Consider the following 21154-nt stretch of genomic DNA (forward strand, 5'->3'; position numbering starts at 1 on the left):
TTCATAGACCTGCACCTCCTTCTCACCTTTCTCTCTTTTGTTTTGGTAGCCCAGCCTGGAGGGCTTATCTCACTTAATACACCACTAAAGCTGTACCCCTCAGGAGCTGCCAGGATTTGGGGAGGGCTGAGGTGGGTGCAACAGACCATGCCTACCTACAGCATCTTAGAAGTTGCATTGAGAGATATGGGACATCCAGGATCTGTTCTCCTGTCCCTCTCCCTCCTGCTCAGGGGCTGTTCCTTGACCCTTTTCCTCTAGGGAACTTTAATATGAAGGTCAGCAACCTCCTTCTGCATAGACCTGATGTGTGGCTGCTCCCTGAAACTCTTCTCTATATCTATCCCCTTCTCCCCTTGTATTACCACTGCTGTCCTTCATCAAGAAGCTCTGCTCCCCTTGAACAACATGCATGTCCTTTTGTTTCCCAATGGACCATCTCCTTTCTTATGTTGTGGTTCACTTGAGCATTGGCAGCAAGCAGCAGGAGTGTTGGAAAGCCAGTTGATTCCTGTATAAATAGGAACAGAGCATCTCTAAGAGCAGTGATATTGCCGAAGAGCCTCGTGTGAAGCCCATGTATGCAGCTCTTTTCCATGACCTCCCTTGGTTCATTTCTCTCTCTCACAAACACGCACAGCAATCTGTCTCCAGCTCCAAAGGACTCTGAATTCACCATCAGGGCCCTCACTAGACAAGCAGACTCTTAGCACCTAGGGAGCCAACCCTCTTCCTTAGTGGGAAATGTGTTCCCATTGAGCTGTACATCATCAGTGCCCCCAGGGTGGAAGAGAGATCTGGGGGTCACTGAGACATTGAGAAGGGGGCAGTAGGGAAAAGCCTAATTCTGGCATGAGGTGATCCCACCCTTGACTCCCCTGGCCCATTCCCCACAGACTTATATCTATGTTGGATTTATTATCTGCATGGGGTTATGAAAGCATTTTGGGTCATGTTTTGCCCCAGAAGTGACGGCAGAAATAATTGGGCAAATTAAGGATTGGTGCAAATGCCATAAATCATTATGGTGAACCCTTGGTGGAGCCCTTTGTTTTCTTCGGTGACCTTGAGAAATGGTTGGCATGCCTTGCAGTGCCGGGAAGGAGGCAATGAACCTAAGCCATGTTTTATCTGAATGGGATTTAGATGGGTCAAAACCCAGGAGATGCCTGAGTGTAGGAGACAGTGCTGGAGGCACCCAGGGATGTTGCCCAGCTATCTGGGTGACAGCTGACATAGTGTGTTCCTGAACAGGTCTGATCCGATCCCGAATCCGAGGGGCAGATGTGGCACAAGCAGGAGTCCTGACCTTCCTCGACAGTCACTGTGAGGTGAATAAGGACTGGCTGCTCCCTCTGCTGCAGAGGATCAAAGAGGTGAGTGATCCTGAGAGACCAGGGCTGCCCTCAGGGGACGCATCACTGATGTCCACCTCCTCTTCCCTCTTAATGGGCATGGCCACCCAACCATAAACCAACTGCATGTAGGCATCTGAGTAAGGAAACACTGAGCTTTTAGGGTGCAAAGTGGCTTTTTCTGGTCTTCCTACACCCAGCACCCAGGTGGGACCATCTCCGCAGCAGGTTGGTGGGACAAGGTGCAGTAGGTCTGTAACCGGCAGGCACATGTTGAGTGGTGGAAGGGGAATACATGGGCAGTGCTCCAGCAGCGTTTTTAATTAAGCTCATGTAAAATGCTCAGTGCTGATGATTTACGGGAGTGACGGCTCCTTGAATAGGGGCTGAATTTAATTTCATGCAAATTAAGCACTAATAAATTGATTTAATAGGATTTAAATTCTGATGATTTCAGAGCAGACAATGACATTTGCCTTTCGCCGCTGGAGACTCTCTCCCCAGACCTGTGCACGGAGGCCCTGGGTGCCTTACCACGAGTCAGAGGGAGCTCTGTGCTGGTGACCTGCTGGCACGGTGCAGGGGATGAAGTCTTTAGCTCCAGCATGGACACATGCTCCTTTGCCTTTGCTGTGCCTTGCTCCTCCACCCTTCTATGCCTCTGGCTCCTGATCGCTAGTATTTATTACTCGGTAATTTTGGCACTGCTGAATTATGTTGATATAAGGTCAACTGAGGAGCAAGGGGAAGCCAAGGCAGTGGGTAATGGTAAACTGGAGGTAAACCTGCTCAGCTGATGTTCATGGTGCCCCTCATCCAAGGTGGCTGCTTTTCACACCTCCCTATGTGATAGCTGTGCTGGCTGGGGTGTGCATCCCTCGTGTGCAGCTGCGATGGGACAGGGGGGAAGTGGGATGCAGCACTAACTCAGGTCCCTCTGCAGTGGTTGAGGGCACTTGGTACTTCTACTCATAGTGCAGCCAGAGCTGGAGAGGTCCCAACCTTGGTTTGCAGGCTGGGCCACAGTGTTGCTGATAGATGGTGATATAGTGAAAATGGCCCTTTCACGTTATCGATTGCAGCTCCAGTGGCATTAGGAGAACATGTGCTGTGATACCTCACTCCAGCCTTGTAACTGGCCTGCCCCAATGTGGGATGCACCAGTAAACTTCACTGCATCGGCTGTTCTTCTGTGCTTTTCTAAGGCAGGCTTCTCTCATTCTCTGCTGAAGCCCTGCCATATGTCAGTGAGGAATATCCAGAGCAGTTTGCCTCTTTCTCAGGCAGAGCTTTTGATGTGTTTTGGCAGAAGGGCAGCAGTGTCAGCAGGAAGGGGACAGGCAGACCTGCTTTCATGCACAGCTCCAACACTGTGCCCCTCATTCAGCGTGCATGGGGTAGGTGAATATGGATGCCATGTGCAGAATCACCATAGGAATTTCCCTGCATCATGGTCTGTATAGCATCCAAGGCATGCTGCACCTCCATGAACTTCTTATTTGCGCTTCTGGGTTTAATCTCTGTCTGGAAGCAAGGCAGTCTGTAAAAGCTTACACTGCTGCTCATGCCAACTTCACCCTGCCCAGTGTCTTGCAGCCTCAGGCAGCAAGAGAGACTAACTATGAAAAGCATCGAGGGACTTGCAAAGCAAGTGGGCTCCTGCTTGCTTGCTTGCTTTTTAAGTGCTTGCAAAAGCTGGAGGATAAGGGCAGAGTCCTCCGTTTCCTTCTTCCCAGGCCCCCCATACCCATCTCTTCCATCAGGGTTAAAACATTGATCAATGAAGTGTATGAAATGTTACTGCTGCCACCTTCAGGCTGTGCTAAAGAGATGGCTTTCCCGTCCCACTGCTGCCGTGAGCATCAGCTGCCTAGAAAGAGCATTTTCTTACTCTGTTACTCCTGGGAGCAGTCTGCTTTGAGCTAATGTGATTTAAGTTTCAAGCAAAGGAGCAGCGAGTGCCTCGAAGCACACCCAACACTTTCACCAGCACCATGAGCATCACTTCTCTTTTACTTGCACAGCCAGAGCAGCTATTCCTGCAGCTTTCCATGGTGGAAAACCCCAGAGCCTGTGTGTGCCACCATGCACCCTTGTGAAGGTGCCCCTCAAGCCCCAGACTGAACTTTCCCACCAGCCAATGGCATCCCCCCTGTCTGGCACTCACTTTTTGGGTTTAGGCAGCACATGCCAAGCTTATGGATTTGGAAACAAGCAGGGCTAGAGAGCATAAGGCAAGTGATGGCCTGTGGGGGAGAAGAGAGAGCATCTCAGACCCATGTCTTGGAATGTGCGTGTCCCAGGGAGCAGCAGTGACACAGTGGGTGTTTTGCACCAGCGTGTTTGCAAGTGTATGATTGTGAGTGCGTGGGCACAGGCTCTTGTTTTTACTTATGCAGCAAATAAAGCCATTAACGGTGCATTTCCACCGAATGACTCTTCAGAAAATGTAATTCTGCAGCCCAAGGTGTTTTTGCAATATGGCTCAACGAGCTCGCCCCAAACCAGGATTTACAAATGACAATAGGATGAACCAGTGGATGAATCCCCACTTGCAGCTCAAGCACACCAAACACTCCCCTGGGGCAGGTGAGAGGCAGCCTGACCCGCTCACTTTACCTGATGCTTCTGTGGGGCCAGAGAAGCAACTGTGGCCCTTTTTGTTGTCCATTACGAGATCATGATACAGAGGTTCGGAAGCACACTGGAGTCAAGGTTCTTTTCCAAGGTTGAAATGTATCTGCTGTCTTCAGGATCACTTTCAGGGTTTTATCCTGTTCATTTAGTTCCATGGTTTGATTTGTTTGAGAAGTGTATTGGAAAAGTGGATTCTCAGGTTTTTTAGAGTTTCATGTGAAAGAGGATTGAAGATTCGGGTGTCGTTAACAGTAACATGCCCTGGCATGGCAGGATATAAAAAATCTATAAGGGTGAAGCTGCCTATAATGAGATCTGGTGCTCAACCCAAAGTAAATCGTAGCAACAGTGCTGTGCTCTTGAGCATGCTGGACTTCTCTTTACAGGGTCACAGAGACCTTCATGGAAGCTGAGTAAGCATAAATGTGCTCAGGATATGGTAGGGAAAGTGAGGCAGGGGAAGGCTGCACTGCTGAAGGCTAGCATTTTGTAGTACTGCTGTCAGCTGAGACGTAAAGAGGATTTTCTTTCATGAAGGTTTGCCATGCAATACACAGGAATGGAAGATGCTTGAGGGACAAGTTTTAAATGAGGAGGTAGGAACCTATCCCTGCGGTGTTCGGCGCGCAAAGCAGATGCTTTGCTTAAAACCGTTCCCTTTCCCTCAGGCAACTAAAGGATGCTTGGCTATACGGGGGGGGGGGAGCACTGTGCAGCAGCTATGGTGGGCTTGAAAAGCTCATTGCACTTGGGCATGAGTTGAGTTTCCCCATACAGGATGTAGGTACAAGCAGACCTTGCCCTTTTGGTCAGGCGTTTGACTTGCAGAAAGTCATGTTGAGACCCTCACGTTAACAGACATGAGGTTGGTTTTGGGAATACCAGCTATTTGTCATGTTTATTTGGAAAACCTGAGCTCTAGTCCAGCTCCCAGCTCATGGCCTTCGGTTGCTTCTTCCTACAGTTACAGCTGAATACTTCCTTATTAGGACAAATTTCTAAAACAAAGTGTTTTCTGAGGGAGAGAGCAAGCCTGTGGTGCTCAGATGCTTTCCTTTGCATGGCTGTGAAAAACAATTTGATTTGGCAAGGGTGAAAGCTTGAAGTGTGAGCTATAATTGGAGTTCAGGGTTTTTGAAAGGAAAAATGTAGATAAGAGACCAGTGAAAGCTGTCAGAGTCTCTTCCTCCCGTAGATCTTTTTGTTCATAACTGTTTGTATAATCTCTTTGCCCATAACAAGATGTTTACTAAATCACCACCAACTCTTTTAAATAATTCAGGTCTTTTTTTTTTTTAACCCCTTCACTCCACTGGCAAAACTCTATCTGTATCCCCACAGTTTGTACATTTAAAAAATAGCTGTATTTGAGATGCTTGCCCGCCTATGGTTTTCCTCTGTTGGTTCCGCTGCTTGTTTGTCGCCTGACTTCTGAAATCCAATAAAACGTATTTAAGGGAGGCAAAAGGGGAATACATTGCTGAATTTGCAGAAGGTAGATGGAGCTTTGTATCCAGCTGGGTCGGGCTCCAAGTACATGCACAGCCTGCACAGGGAGAGGCTGTGGGTGAAGCCAAAGTCAGTGAGAGGTGCTGTCCCAGAAGGGACAGTGTCTGCCTTCCCAACGCCTCTTGCCATCACGCCCCCGGTTCCCAGCAACATCTCTACCTCTTGGTGCTGCTGCCATTAATTCCTTGGTTGAATGGATATGATGGCTGAGGAAGAGGAGTTAGTGACGTGCACGTGGCCCTGATAAACCAGAATAACGCCAACATTTCCAGCCACCTGGTGTCCCCAGGAGTTTAGAGAATCCCTGGACCAATTTGAGTGGTCTGATCGGAAGTCATGGGTCATCTTCTGCTTTCCAGGATCCCACCCGAGTGGTCAGCCCTGTTATTGACATCATCAACTTGGACACTTTTGCCTATGTGGCGGCTTCCTCGGACCTCAGAGGAGGTAAGTCCAAGCCACGTGAATGGATGCCCTGCAGGCAGACCCTGTAGGCACCCATGCCGTGGTGTGACCGTGCAGTGGCCCAAGGAGCTGGTGGCTCTGCACCGCACGGCTGCCTCTTGCTATCGAGTAAAAAGCACATTAGCACTCCTCAGTGCTCCCCGCTGGCTGTTTTCAGGCTATTTTAGAGGCAGGTAAGGAATGATCTTTGCTACAGTGGGTAAGGCGGTCAAGCAGGAAACAAGGGTCATCTAGAAGTCACCCTTGGCAGCACTGAAAGGTGGGCTGCTGACAGGAGGAGATGGGCGATGTCTAGGCAACAAATGGAGGATGCAACTTTAGTGCTTATTAGTATGCCTGTGCTATTTGTAGCACACAATAGCCATCAGAGCGTGTATCTGTGTGCACAAGGGAACAAAATGAGGTTTCAGCAGCAGCTTTAATTCTGACTTTTCCTGCCTTTGGAGTGCTTGACTTTGCAATTGTAATGCAATAGGTTGTTTCTGGTTCATATGCTGTAGTAAAATATATTAGTCATTGGACTCTTCTCCCAGGAGCTGCATCTCTGTGGCTTGAGTAATTTGAAAGCGGGGAAAATACTCCATCAAACATGGCTTCTGCAGCCTGCATTGCTTCCTAATTCATGCCCATTTCTTGTTTCCCCTTGGTACTTCTTTACTGTGGTTTTAGGTTTTGACTGGAGTCTGCATTTCAAATGGGAGCAGCTTTCCCCAGAGCAGAAAGCCAAACGACTTGATCCCACCGAACCCATTAAGTAAGTCAAGAGGGGGAAGGAGGCACCTGGGACAGGAACAGGCATCTCATCTGACACCTTATGTCTGTCACCATGCACCATAGCAGTGTGATACTCCTTCCAGGACAGCTCTGAACTTCTAATACCTATAATGAGACCCTGGCTAGCTTGGGTTTTGCAGTACAGCTTCACCTCCCAAAACTGGAGCCTGTGGGTGCTACAAAGGTAGAAGGAGTCTGCTTATGGTTTGCTGAATATGATTAGGGAAAAGCCCAGTGCTCTACACTCCTGCTTCTCTCAACTCAACCATCACTTAAAAATAAGGCAGTGTCCTCACCCCACTTGATACAAATGTGAATGTCTAGTCCAGCACTGCTTCTCCTTAGGATGCTGCTGTTAACAGGAGCTGTCACTAGCTTCCCAAAGGCTCTTCCTGTGGTCCTGGTTGTCCTGCCATGTAGGGCACTGTGGAGACTAGGCTGGGCACAGCAGTCACCCCAGCTCCTCCCAAGCCTATGCTAAGGCATCCACACTGTCTGCCAGCATGGAGGGACTTGAGCTGAATGGCAAGTCTCAGGACATCTTCTGGATCTGCCCTCCCCTCCTCCATGGACCTTCTCTGTGCAGTTTTCTTGGCTAATCCAAAGAATGAAAAAGAACTCTGTTTTGAAATAAAGATCACACAGCCAGTGATGGCTTTTAAAAAGCCCTTCTGAACTGGCTCTGCCTTCCCCTCCCCAGTGGAATGGTGCTCTTAATAGGCTGGATCCAGGCAAAAAAGCCCGTTTGAGTGAGTAACCCCCCGAGCGCTAAGTGCATTTGTGATGCTGAAGCCTGCAATCAGGGCTGTGAACTTGGGGCTTGTAGGACTTGTGCTGACGGGTGCATTAGCCAGTCATTCAGTGCCAGGCAACTTATGATTGACAGCAAAGTACCAAGGCAGCTGAAAGAAAGGCTCAGAAGCTTTTTGAGGGCTGTTGTCCTTGTCTGGTGAGAAGGAGGTGCCTAGGTAATGTCCCAGTGGTGGAAGTGGAAGGCTGCTTCTGTGCATTCAGGTGCCGCGGCAGTGTTTGAGTGTGTGTCCCCTCTTCCTTACGTATTCTGCAGGACTCCCATCATTGCTGGGGGGCTATTTGTGATGGACAAAGCCTATTTCAACCACCTGGGGAAGTACGACAGTGCCATGGACATCTGGGGTGGGGAGAACTTCGGTGAGTCGCTTTTCTTCCTCATACGCCTTGCAGTGTTGGCTTCTCTTCCTATGTCATGCCAGCTGGTTACAAGGTCATTTTGGACCTTGCCTTGAATGCTCTGCATGGTTTCTCTCTCTTACATTCATAAGTTATGGTATCAGATGAGTAAGGGACCCATGAGTGATGAGAAGTGAGCAGTTGTTTGTACTTTCTGCTTTCCATGCTGCTTTGATTTTTCTATGCGTAAATCACGGAGTTTTCAGCTTTGGTATTACCAACAGATGAGGACACCAAATTCACCCTCCTATTCCTTCCTGGTCTTATTTTTCTCATTAATAAAGCAAAGACGTGTCTTATTCCATTGTCTGACAACAGCATTTGGAAACTATGAACTGAGACATCAGTGCCTCCCTGAATTTGCAGAGTGCCTGCAACAGGAGCTCCATTGGCATGCTGCAAGCAAAGTAACATGGCTATTTTTCCATTCCTGTATCACTAGATGGCTGAGCACTGCCAGGCTCTCCTTCACGCTATCACTTTCCTGCCTGAAAGCAAAAAGGTTAAGAGCTGGATAAACTCAGTCTCCTCTGCCCATTGTCACAGGCCAAGATGGGCATTAAGAAATCTCCTGCATGCAAACTTGAAAGGGCACATGAAAGAGGTAACAAGCCTGTCCCTTGTCCCCCATGTCAAACAGAGCTGGATCAGGAGGGGCTGTTCTCTCTTTGAAGTCCTAGTGATGCTGCAGGTCAGACCAATAGACTGTATCCATGAAAGAAGGGGGAGGCACTTTATGTCAGGGAGACAGATTAGAACCCGGTTTTAATAGCTCACACCTCTGGGGAGTATGGCTAGCAAGGAAGGAAGGATCTTGCGTCTTAACACACACAGCGATGCTGTCAGTCATCCAAGGGAACAGATGCTGCCGCCTTGCAGTAACCCATCCGCTGCCTGGCACTGTTGTTTCCTTCACATGCCTTTTCCCTCTAGCATATTTTATTTATTCATATCTCGTTATGCAGTAGGATCTCATTCCTTCATGCTTTCTCTCTGTGGGTGGGTGTCTTGCCACCGCACTGACTCAAAGCATCTGCTCCTCTGAGTGGGGTAGCTCAGAGCAAAACTAGGAGTGGAGAGCTGGATCAGTGGCCCAAAAAAAGCATTCAAGAAGGGAACTAGATAGGAGGAGAGGAACTGCTGCACAGTGCCTGACCCGCTGTCCATGTCTGCTCATCTTTCATCTCTGACAGCAGCCAGCCCAAGCTGCTCCTGGGAGATGAACAGTGACAGGGCAGCTCACCCTCCAGGGAAGCTCCATCCAAGCAGCTTGTCTGGTGCCCTATATCAGCAGGCATTGTGCCCCTTGCTTGTGGTTATAGCCCATCCTATGTAGTGTGATGTTTGCCTTATTGGTGCTACGCCCAGGGAGGCTGGTCCTGACCAAACATGTACTGGCTATGCTGCAAGGCATGGTGCTGCCTCAGGATGGTGTGGCAAAGGGAAGCTAGGCGGGTTAACACTGCAAGAAAGAAGTGCAGGTCTGCATAGCAGCAGGGCAGATCCCATCCTGCCCATCGTCCTGAGAGAAGAAGTGTGCCCTGCTCAAAGCTGATGCCCATTGAGTGCAGCGTATCTCACCTCTCCTTAGAACACAGGCAAGGGCAACTGGGATCCTGCTGGCCCTGGTCAGTCCGGGGTTGGTGACAGACAACAGGAGCTGACCCAACAGCAGCTCATTTTGGGGGCACTTATAGTGAGCCCTGCTTTTTCTGGTAGCTGAGTCTTGAGGGGATGAAGGACTCTGGTTAGGGGAGCATCACTGTTGCCTTTGATATTATTGACTGGGCAGCTAGAGGGGGTTGGAGTCTTCAGGCAAAACAAAAGCAAGTGTGTTTGGGTTAGGAGGAGGACATTGTAGGTGTTTTAGTCCTTAAATTTACTTAATTCCCTGTAGACGAGTTGATGAGTAACGGCAGAAGGACTTGCAGAGCAGAAAGAAGTGCTAAAGGTATTTTGCCAAGCTAAGGCCAAGCCTGGTGCATGCTGCTCACATCTCTCCTAGGGGTTGCTTGGAGCTGCCACTCTCATTGAGGATATCTCTTGAGGGTCAGGTGAAGCACACTTGGCGCCTGCTCCTCTGCCTTCAGTGGTGCCTCAGTTTACCTCTTCTCAAGGCATTTAGCTCTCGGCTGCCTGTCTGGAGACCTTGCTTTTTAGCTGCCACAGATGGCTCCATGGGTCATCCATACCTGCCAAAACCTGTGCTTTAATTGCTTCTTCTAGAACTGGAACGGGGTCTGCAGGGTACAACATGAGCAGAGAGCTCAGACTCCTCACCATCTCCTGCCTCCCCAGCACTGTGCTCTCACTCCACTTCACAGTGCACAGAGATCACCTTAGCCCACCTTTTCATGCGGCTTTAAATTCGAAGCAGGCAAGGAACTGAATGGAACAAGTCTTTCCCTTGTAGTGCTTCAGGCTGAGCAGGAGGACCAGAGGAGGCGAAGGCACATCGCAGCAGCCACTTTGTGCTTCACAGCTGCTCTGCTCATCGTTCCCTTTTATCGGGCACCCTTCTGCTTTACAGAGCATCGCTGGCGGTGCGGACAGCGCTGTGACACACAGGCAAATGACAGCAGCAGCCACGTGCGAGGGGATCCGAGCACAGCAGCTTAGAGCAGCTGCCTCGTGCTGCAATCTCATTTCCCTGCAGCTGTGATTAAGGTTGCTCCCAATATAGCACCAGGACATGGCGCAAGGGCACGTTTTATTGGCCTGTTAATACCCAGCACTGGGGAAAGTGGTGAGGCTCCAGCTGCTGTTGCGACTCTTGCCTGTAAACACAGCAGTGAAGGGGAAGAATTACTTCTCCCTGCTGTGCTTTCCCACCACAGCCTTTGCTGGACCCTTCTGCCAGAGCCAGCTGTTGGAGATGGGCTCAAGCCTTGAATGTGAGACCCGTACATCAAGGCCATGCCATCCTCCTGCTTCCATCCGCTCTGCAGCAGTGTGTACCTTGTGGTAGAGCCATGCCCGCTGAGGAGGCTCTGGAGGTGCAGGCTACAACTGTCCTTTGCTCCCTGAAGCTGTGAGCTGTTTTTGGAGGGGTGGCATCTCTGTGGGCCAGCAGTGCCTGTGTTGGAGAAGCAGAAGCGCTGTCTGTGCTGCGCAAATGGCATTACCGCCACAAGCGTTTGTCTTGTCAGCATCCGACCTGGGAACAAGCCATCCTTGTGCTGGCATATGTGAGGTGACAGCTGAGAGCACAAGCTGATAAAGACAAGGGGTGTCCTCCTGTCTGACTGTATCTGTGTGGGAAGTGAAAAAGTATTTGTAGCTTTAGAGTAGGTACACGCTACATACAGCTTTACGCTGTCAACAGATGATAAAGTAGGATGCAAAGAACTGCAGAAGCCTTTTCTTTTTAACTTCATTACTTTTCCACGGTGGTTCTGTCTAAGCATGGCTGTCTGACAATATAGCTGTGGATTCATAGCTTCACAGGTGTTAGGACCAGATGGACCCATTAGATCAGCCATTCTGCTCACCAGTCCTACCTCACCAGCTAGGATTTCATCCAGCTCCCTGCCAAGAGCCCCATAACTTCTGGTGTCAATTGTGCCACAGGCTTATTTGCCTTGAGAAGTTCACGTGGAATAGCCAGAGAGTGGCTTTCAGGAGCTAGGAGGCATTTCCTGTACTGACAGCGTATCCAGATTTTTGGGGTAATCGCTCCCACCATCAGCCTTTGTTAAGGTATCTGCCTTGTTGGCACAACATCATCACTCGTGGTCCAGAAGTACGTGCTGGGCAGGGTAAGCTCTTGCTCATTTTAGGACAGGTGATGGATGCACAGCTCTCTGTTCATTTTGCACAATCAATGGTAGATTCATAAAGATAATGACTATTGTAGTCTTTAATAAACATAATTCATGGCCTCTCCTGGTGAACTTGACAGCTCTTTGGAGGGAAATGACTGAAAAAGGCACTGCAGAAGCAATGAGGGGAGCGCAAAACTGGCAAGATGATGCTGCGATATGAGTGGGCTGCATGAAAAGGGACCTATTTACTATCTCACTTTTGTTATTGTGATGGCACGTGTGCTACAGGCAAGTTTTAAGTGCACTGACTTCAAACAGCTCGCAAGAAGCTTTGAAATGCACTTTTAAGGCAGTTGTGCCTGAGAAAACCCCTTTGGTAATTGATTTACCCTGATTTAATGTGGCAGAGGATGAAGTGAGAGGTGATGCCAGGATCCAGCCTTCTCTGGGATAGTAAGGATGGATTCTGAAGCTGCTTCTTTTGTAGAAATCTCTTTCCGTGTGTGGATGTGTGGAGGGAGCCTCGAAATCATCCCCTGCAGCCGAGTTGGGCACGTCTTCCGGAAGAAACATCCATACGTCTTTCCAGAGGGAAATGCCAATACATACATTAAGTAAGTGTGCTTGCTTTGTCTTGTGGGGAAACAGAATAAGGTGCTGCCTTGTGGGGAGCACGGAGCAGACAAGACACTGAGGAAAATCTGCTTGGAAAACTTCACAGTATCCCCGGGCAGGAATCCCCGGAGCCAAAAGAAATGCAAGTCAGTACGACTCACCCTTGGGATTTCTAGTGTTGATAACATGACAGAAACAGGACACTGCTGTGGTACCTTTCACCAGCACAGAGATGGAGAGATGTCCACAGCATATCTCTGAGCGCTAGCTACCATAACAGCAAATGGATTGGACCCTTAGGTCAGCATTGGGCTGCAGGTTGCTGGCAGGGACACCAAACAACTGCCAGGGCATCCCAGCTGAAGGGATCCCATGCACAAACACAGGAACATAAACTGAGTTGGTACTGAAACAGCCAGCTGAAATGAGCTGAGCTAGGCTCCTGGAAACAGGAGGCAACAAAAGAGGCAGTCCAGAAGTGGGAATAGGCATGGGCAAGGTGATGGGAGCAGCTAGTGAAGTCAGGATGGATTTCCTCCTCTTTTAGAGCATGAGGCTGAACGTTGTCCGTTAAGTAAATGACAGAGGAAAACACCAGGGCATTTAATGCAGAGCTGGTTTTCAGCTAAACTGCATATGTGTGCGTTTACACACCAGGAATTCCTTTTAGTGTGGGGTTCCAGCTATGTTTGTGAAGACAGCCACCTGCAGCAGGGTTAACGCTGACCTGGGCTCTCTGCAGCTTTGCATGAGACAATTAACCAGGGGAGTGCAAATTACACCTCTCAGCTACACCTATATTTGATTTCCAGCCACATAGTGTGTGGGGCAGGAAGGGGACCTGTATCGTCTTGCTTCAAAAGGATGGCAATGAGGGGCACAAGACACAGCTGTTGTCAAGGAGGTGGGCACAAATTTGAGAGTCAAGGGGAAGGCTCTTGCTTTTAGTAGTGAAATAAGACTCCTGCAGAAGAGGCTGGGATGTGGCAAAACCTCCAGCGATGGAATTGCTGCAAACCTGAGTGAAAAAGTAGCATCTCCATTGCATCACCTGCAGGAGGAGCAAGGGGAGCTTGAATGGGTACAGTTCTTCTGGCTGCGCCTCAGGCACCAGTGTCTGGGACTTTGAGGACGTCTGAATCAACGCCTGGGTGTCAGCCTCAGCATTTGTCTCCATGTTTCTTATAAACCCCAATGAGATCAGGAAGCCAGACAAAAGCACCGTGTAGTTTGGGAAAGGCTAGGTACAGATATAGACACTGTGATTTAGGCATCTCTTGAGCAAAAGCACTTAAGACTACTGCAGTGGCCTTATAGAGGAAGAAGCACCATGAATCAGCAAGGGATTGAGAAGCAGTCTGGAGATACATATCTGTTAGCATTAGGAGCTGGGATTTCATTAACCTTATGGTATCTGTCAATTTAAAACTTAATCTTACAGTATATAGACTGAGAGGAGAAGCAGCTTCTGGCAAACTGATGTAATGTGGTAGCTCTGTTTAAACAGAGATGTTAGCAAAAAGTATCTTTCTGCCAGATACTGATGTTTTTCCACACAGCCTTTGTGTGAGAGATGGCTCAGGCTCCAGTGATATACTGGCTTAACATGCAGACTAACCCCTTTTCTGGCCACATGGGACTTGGTTGGATCCAGAGCCTGCCCCATGGCAACTGCAGCTTAGTAATGTGGTAACCATAGTTTGGAGCCTGGCCTGCCTTGGAGCAGGGGCTTGGAGGACTCCTCTGACCCAGGCAGGGGTAGGCAGATAGGCATGGAGCAACAAAGCCATTTGCAAGGAGAGTTAAAGCCATCTGAAGCCAACAGAAGATTCCTCTGCAGAAACCTGGCTGATGTGGAAGACTGACATTTATGCTACAGCACTATGGCTGGGATGGTTTAAGTTTTGAACGCTGAGATTTGCCTCTGTGAAATCCAGGAACGGAAAGCAGGAGGGTCCCTTCAGGATTGATGCAAAGGAAATACTTGCTTTCAATCTTTGGCAAGTTTTGCAACACTTTTCAGAGCTCCATCCCAGCCACTGATATAACCCCAGGCACACCTGCCTGGGAGATGATGCTTACGAGAAGCTTCAGCTACAAAGCATCCAGTTTGAAATGGTGAATTCTTCATGCAAGTTTTGGCCTGTTGTGTTTGGTCCCTGGCGTAATGGGGAAGAGGAATACCTTCTCTACTAGGTGGTGGGGTGGCCCAAAGGTGGCTTGGGTGAAGGATGGGAGGACAGCAGAATGGATCAGTCAATCCATCACCCTGGGGGCTTCCTTGGTTTCACCGTCCTTTGTTGCCTCCTTCAGGAACACCAAGCGCACCGCGGAGGTGTGGATGGATGAATTCAAGCAGTACTACTACGCTGCTCGTCCTGCAGCCCAGGGGAGACCTTATGGAAAGTAAGTGTTTAGTGCACTGTGCCCTGCCTTCTGCAGTGTGTGTTCCCGGTGACGTTGCCCTGCTGCGGAAACCCGCCTGTGTTGTTTCTGTAGTAACGCTCAATTAAATGCTAATGGTAGGCAGATGCTATGAGCGCAGCAATGAAACATATAAAGAGCTAGTTTGTATGCTGTGCTAGTTTATCCCAGTGAGTGAATCAAATCAAGGTGGGGGAAATCCCCCTCTGCCTAAGTCCTGCCCTTGGTATCAGGTACAAGTACATCTGGTCTCAGGGAAGGAGGGAGTTTGCCATTCATTCTGTGTACAGTCAGAAACACCACTCTGTGAGGCGGACCGAAACGGTTTGTGTTAATTTCTCATTTTAAATGCTCTTCTTTTCCTTAGGAAGTTTCCTTTAGACCACAGGGGGTTCCAAATTCAATCCCAAATTCCTTGTGGCTACTCTTCAATCTCCAGGTTAAATAAATCGAAGTCCTGGTGACTAACCTATTTCCACTGAATCCATATCCTCTCCCCATCTGTCAGCACTGAATGAAGTAACAGCCCTGTCTTACTACATGTATGAGGGTGTAGAGAAGATAGCCTATGCAAAGGGAAGGTACTGGAGGCTTCCCACTGCTCTGTAAATGCCAGCTCAGAACATCTCTGTAGGTAGAGACTGGCCCAGGGAGGAGCTGGAGTTTGGAAAATGCCACTATACAGCAGGATCCCTCAGCAAAAGTTATGCCCTGGTTAATGAAAGAAAGAAATATTTCACCATGAAATTAGCTTCTGCTGACTTAAAGGTGTGTTTAGGCACTCTGGGAAATCAAGGCCTCCTGTAGTCCTATAAACTTAAAACAGAATATATTAATCTCCTAGTGCATTAATAAATTAATGCCATTTGCACATAGCAGATAGCATCCTTTTTTTTACTAACCATTTTTAAGCAGCTGTACTTTCCCATGAACATTTTCATCCACCAAACTCTAGACTCCTTGTTAAAATGGCAGTGTGCCATCATGCCATTTTACCAAGTGAGGCCACCAAAGAGACTGAGATCAAAACAACCACCCAAGCTCTAGCAGAAGAGAGAAGAAAACAGAGCTGCTGGTGCTCCTGTGTTTGCTGTCTGTGCAGTATCTGTTGGGTTTCTCTCAGCCTTTCTTTTTGGTGCATTGGGTCTCAGCTTCATGATTTCCATTGTACCTCTATGGTATTTTTTTCCCACAGCATCCAGAGCAGAGTGGAGCTGCGGAAGAGGTTGAAATGCCACAGCTTCAAGTGGTACCTGGAAAATGTTTATCCTGAACTCCGGTATGGATGTGCGATCTTCACCCGTCTCTAGCAGGCCAGTGGGATGCCCCGTCCTTTCTGCCCCACAGAGCTTTCCTCTGCACCTCCAGTCCCCTGCCCCAGACACAGTCTCCTCCTCCTTTGGACTTCACAGAAGTGCACAGTGAATTTTGTGCTGTCTTTAAACGCAGCTTGTTCACAGTGTGACATGGTTCATTTGTGAGCCTGCTTTCTCTAAGCAGTGTTACAGATTCCTTGGCTCTTTGTTGTAAGGCTGGTGAGGGGCAAAACACTAGTTATTTCTCTTAGTTCTTGGAGCTTCCTCAGGTATCCTCCTGTCCATGCTGCAGGACAGGTGGTGCAGGGAAGTAGACAGTTTCCCTTGCAAAAGTATCCCAAGGTGGAAAATCCACCATAGAGCTGTTGGGCTGTTTCCATACATAATCATGGAATGGTTTGGGTTGGAAGGGACCTTAAAGCTCATCCATTTCCAACCCCCTGCCACGGGCAGGGACATCTTCCACTAGACCAGGTTGCTCCAAGCCCCTAAGGTCCAACCTGGCCTTGAACAGTGCCAAGGATGGGGTCAGCCACAGCTTCTCTGGGCACCCTGTGCCAGCGCCTCAGCACCCTCGTAGTGAAGTTTCTTGCTTGCACCTGATTTCCAGTCCTTTCAAACTGTTTCATGATAAGACTATTCTGTTGTGAAAAGAATTTTTTTTGTGACCTGTATTCAGCCTAATGCTGACCTTAATATGCACTTCCACAGTTGCTTTTGCACAGATCTATTTTAGTCACCAAAAATACTCCAGAAACCATTGCATCCATTCCCCCAGCCTCCATCAGGAGGGGTGCAGTAGTTTTGGAGATACCTCCAGGACCCGCTGGTGCAATGGCCGAGTGCAGAATCACAGCATTTACTTGCTTTTTTGCCATGCATGGCACTACACAGCAGCATTCACATTGAATGCCAGGGTTCTGTGGCGGTTTGATATAAAGTTCCCCGCTTCTGTGAGCTGAAGGCTGACCTTCAGCCTGCTCACAATCTATTCCTTGCTCCTCTGTTTGCCTTGTGCAGTGTTATTTATTTCTGCCTCTTATAAAGGCCAGCCATCCATCTCTGAGTGCTGCTTCTGCAGTGTCCCGGTCCACGTACTGCTCTCAGTGGTTCAGCATTGTAATAGAACTTGCCACTCTCATTTTCTGAAGGTGAAATAGTGCCCCTGCACCCTCCTTCCCCCACTGAGTCTCCCTTTGAGTACCCATGTGCCTGGGGCAGTAGGGATGTTGTTTTCATGCTGTTCCCACAGGATTCCTGAGGAATCGCTCTATCAGACTGGGATGATCAGGCAAAGGCAGAGCTGCCTGGAATCACACAAGTCTGAAGCCCAAGAGTTCCCCATCCTGAGCTTAAATCCTTGTATCAGCAGCAAAGGCACAGCAGCAACGGCACAGGTAAGACGTGCTGTGTATCCTCATGCTGCTGGCTGGAGAGAAGGCTCTGGGGCAGCTTCAAGATGATTTCCTAAGTTTGCTAAAGCTCAGTTGAAGGATTAACTGTTCTGCCAGCCCCTTTCCTAAGATACCATGTAGTTAAACCCTGGTAAGTCCTCCTTACCTCAATGGAGGCACTGGGCAGGGACTGGTGCAGGAGCCACAGTACAGGGTGGACCACTTATTGTGTGTGCCTTCCTGTGCTGAGCACTTACTGCTGCTCAGGAACGCCACGCGCCGCTCATCTGCGTTGATCAGAGAAAGGCAAAGAGAGCTGTAATTTCCCCTCATCTTTCAGGCTTATTTCTTTCAAAGTGCTCTGAATTGCAGTGGTATTTAGAACTTCATAGTTTGCATTCTCTCAGTATTAGATTGCCCATTAAGCTAGTGGGAATTTAGTGAGGAGGATGTTGCTTTTTCCAGTCTCACTGAGATGAGAAAAAGCCACATGAATTGGTGCTCTCAAAAGCATATTCTTGGAACTGCTAGAGCCAGGAGCAAGCACATGTGCCTTGCAGTGGAGTTGCTGAAGCAAGACCCTGAAGACACAGCCTCAAAACCTGCTTTTGCTTCAGATTCCCGTTGTGATTTTGGGCACGTCAGTCAGCTCTCTCGCATTTCCATCTATAAAACAGGGAGGATAACAATCACTCACTTCTTCAGGGGTGCCATGAAATAATTTAATAGGCAACGGTGTGCTTGCTTCCACTTGACTGTACATCCTTAACCCTCATGGTTACACATTCAAATCATGTAGCTACACATATAAAAGGCCCAGCCTGGAGATGCTGTTGAAAATGCCCCTCATTTGTATGTGCAAATGAAGCATGTCATTATGTGCATCTCTTTTGCATGCAGTTGGGTGCCTGTCTTTAGTCAGGAAAATAATATCTGCTCCACAGTGTGGTAAAATCAACAATGGCTACTTGAATCTTTGTCAGTTCAGACAATAGAATCACAGAATAATTTGGGTTGGAAGGGACCTTGAAAGTTCATCTAGTCTAACCCCCTTGTAATGAGCAGGGACATCTTCAACTAGATTAGGTTGCTCAGAACCACATCCAGCCTGGCCTTAGATGCCTCCAGGGATGGGGCACCCACCACCTCTCTGGGCAACCTGTGCCAGTGTTTTACCACCCTCATTGATACGTAACTATGCGGTACTTGCAGTTGTATTTACCATGGGGTGAACGTAACTGCAAGTACCACATAGTTACACTTGTAGAATCATAGAATAGTAAGGGTTGGTTTCCACATTTTGGAATTCTTTTTCTTTCTTCCACTGCTACATGGGCTTTTTACACAGTGAATCAGCAAGAGAAGTGAGCTGACGGGAGCAGGTCATCATGTTTCGCAGGGCCAGCTCTGCTGAAGTCAAAAGAAGATGTTTCAGTGACAACTGCAACTTTCAATTAATTGGCTGTTTAAAAAAACAAATCTGGGAAACGCAGAATGGAAACTGCTGCTGCAAGGTAGCGCTTCAGAATGAAACGTATTGGTCTTTCTAAAACATCAATTTGATGTTATACTTTAAAATGAGCAATGTCACAGCCAACAGGTTGGATTGTTTCATTCCCACCAAACACATTCTGTTTGACATTTCTGTACAGGAAATTTTTTTCAGTCTTTCATGCCACAAAATATTCATCTTCCCATTCTGATTCCACAGCAGTTTGCAATAGGTCAACATTTCAGCTGGATGGCAGCTCCATTTCTTGTGTATATCCAGGACTAACTCTGCAGGGGAACAGAAAAATGCACTACAAACAGATTGCTGAATAGCCACACTCAATACACAGGCAGGAATAGAGAAAAACCTTTTCCCTTTATCTTTCTCTTTCTTCCTAGGGTAGTTCTCTGTTATTTGCATCCATGGAGAATATTTCAGATGGAAACAAGAAAATTAAATTTTCATTGTGAATAGAAACTTATATTTTACTTACACAGTTGTTACAAGACCACCTGAACTTGTGGATGACATGGGGGGTAGAGTCACCAGGTTATGCTCTTGCCACTTAGTTTCATATTTAGTATACCAGAATAGAACGATAATCTTCACTTTTAACATACTGAAGTGACATCTTGTTTATCCTGAGCTTCATTATTTGAAAAATAGATTAGCTAAATCAAAGCTGTGCTTTCCTGGCATACAGTAAGAACTGTGGAAAAATATCCTGGCCATCCAGATCCTTTATTATCCATGTTAGTAGCATTGATTTGGTTGCCTGGGTGTCCTTCTGTAGATGTCTCCATGCTAGGCTCCCTAAGCCTTTTACCAACATTACATGCATGAAGGCTGGGACCGGGTGTGAGAAGATCTGAGGTGCTGTACATCACCATCTTGAGGACAGAGGAATAGGAGCTGTCAGATGGCAATCAAATTCTCTCCGTTTTAGTGTTTTATCATCTGTAGTGCAGGGAAAGGGTGTTGTGAGCCCTCTGGCCACATCCATACTTTGGGTACATTGAGAAGAGTTCATTGCAGTAAAATCAGATTTACACCCTTAGCAGATCTCACAAACCCTCTATGCTGGTGTCTGGTGTTAGTCCTAAAAACCTAAAAGGGGCACTGAGGCACAAGAAAAACCCTCATCTTTGTGTACGAGAGCTCTGTCTTCTCATGCCTGGGATCTGCTTAGCTCTTTCTTCTCCAAAGGTCTGGTAGCAGGCTCTGTCTGCCAAGGTGGCCCTCATGGGGACCTGCTCTTGAAGTAATGGCTGGCAGAGATCTTTGTGCAGTGCTGCCCATCCCCAGGGCACAGCGGGCTCTGCCTGTGCTCCTGCCCACTGTAGCCTTGGTACTCTACGTCTTCTTGTGTCTCATTGACTAAGTGAACTGATTGATTTAATTCATCACGGAAGAAATGCATCTGAGGGAAAACAACTGATCATAATCTTGTCCTGGTCTGTCTGATGAAGACGTGAGTAGTGTTTTTTCAAACTAAGTGTCAGTTGGCATCAGTCCATAGATGTTTGGAACAGACATTTGACTTTGGGACTTATTTGAATCATTAGCAGCTTCAGGAAACCTGACATACGTCAGACGAACAAAGACACTTTGGCCTAGATACTCACACACATGTAAGCAGTAGCCAAAAGATAAATGCAAAGTTTAGTCATCTTCTAGACAAGCGAGGGAATAGTGGGAAGGTTGCAGCATCCATTTCCTAAGCTTGCCCCCCAAAATATGTGGGGCTTGGAGCTGAGTGCCTGACACTGCATTTTGGTGACGTGTCCTTGACTCTTATCATGAAGGAAATGCAATGTGATTATCAGCCTGATGTGGCATTGAGTCCGGGGTATAGTTGGCTTGAGCTGCTCTGTGGGCTGACTAGATCTGCACTTTCTTTGGTGAATATTTAGCATCCCTTCCAACTAACCTGGCAGGTCCCTCCTGAGGCAGCTCAACCATAAACATTCTCTTCTGACCTTCCTCCACAGAAAAAGTCTTTGCTCCTCTCCCCCATGGGCACATCCTGCCCTAGCTGTAGGATGGCTGGAGCTGCAGGAGCCAGGCTAAGCCAGCAGACCAAGAGGGGCTGTCTGGCAGCGGTGTCAACTCTGCATCCGGGCTGCTGCGGGCACTGTTTGTGCTTGGCTTTCCCACTCCTGAGATGTGTCTAAGTGCTAGTTCCATCTCAGGGCCCTTT

The 21154-nt window shown here is 48.2% G+C and overlaps 1 protein-coding gene across 1 annotated transcript in view; it reads left to right on the forward strand.

Moving 5' to 3' along the window:
- GALNT14 (polypeptide N-acetylgalactosaminyltransferase 14) overlaps positions 1 to 21154 on the forward strand; it is a 96686-nt gene that overhangs the window by 67024 nt on the left and 8508 nt on the right. Inside the window, exons 6-13 of the mRNA XM_061475592.1 lie at positions 1255 to 1376; positions 5861 to 5948; positions 6636 to 6720; positions 7807 to 7910; positions 12201 to 12327; positions 14642 to 14734; positions 15948 to 16031; positions 17321 to 17465. Of these exons, the coding sequence (XP_061331576.1) occupies positions 1255 to 1376; positions 5861 to 5948; positions 6636 to 6720; positions 7807 to 7910; positions 12201 to 12327; positions 14642 to 14734; positions 15948 to 16031; positions 17321 to 17465 (848 nt within the window). The remainder of the gene's footprint in view (positions 1 to 1254; positions 1377 to 5860; positions 5949 to 6635; positions 6721 to 7806; positions 7911 to 12200; positions 12328 to 14641; positions 14735 to 15947; positions 16032 to 17320; positions 17466 to 21154) is intronic.

This window comes from Pezoporus flaviventris, unplaced genomic scaffold, assembly GCF_033815535.1.
Source record: "Pezoporus flaviventris isolate CSIRO_AGI_PZ_B2104156 unplaced genomic scaffold, CSIRO_AGI_Pfla_v1 ptg000083l, whole genome shotgun sequence".
NCBI lineage: Eukaryota > Metazoa > Chordata > Aves > Psittaciformes > Psittacidae > Pezoporus > Pezoporus flaviventris.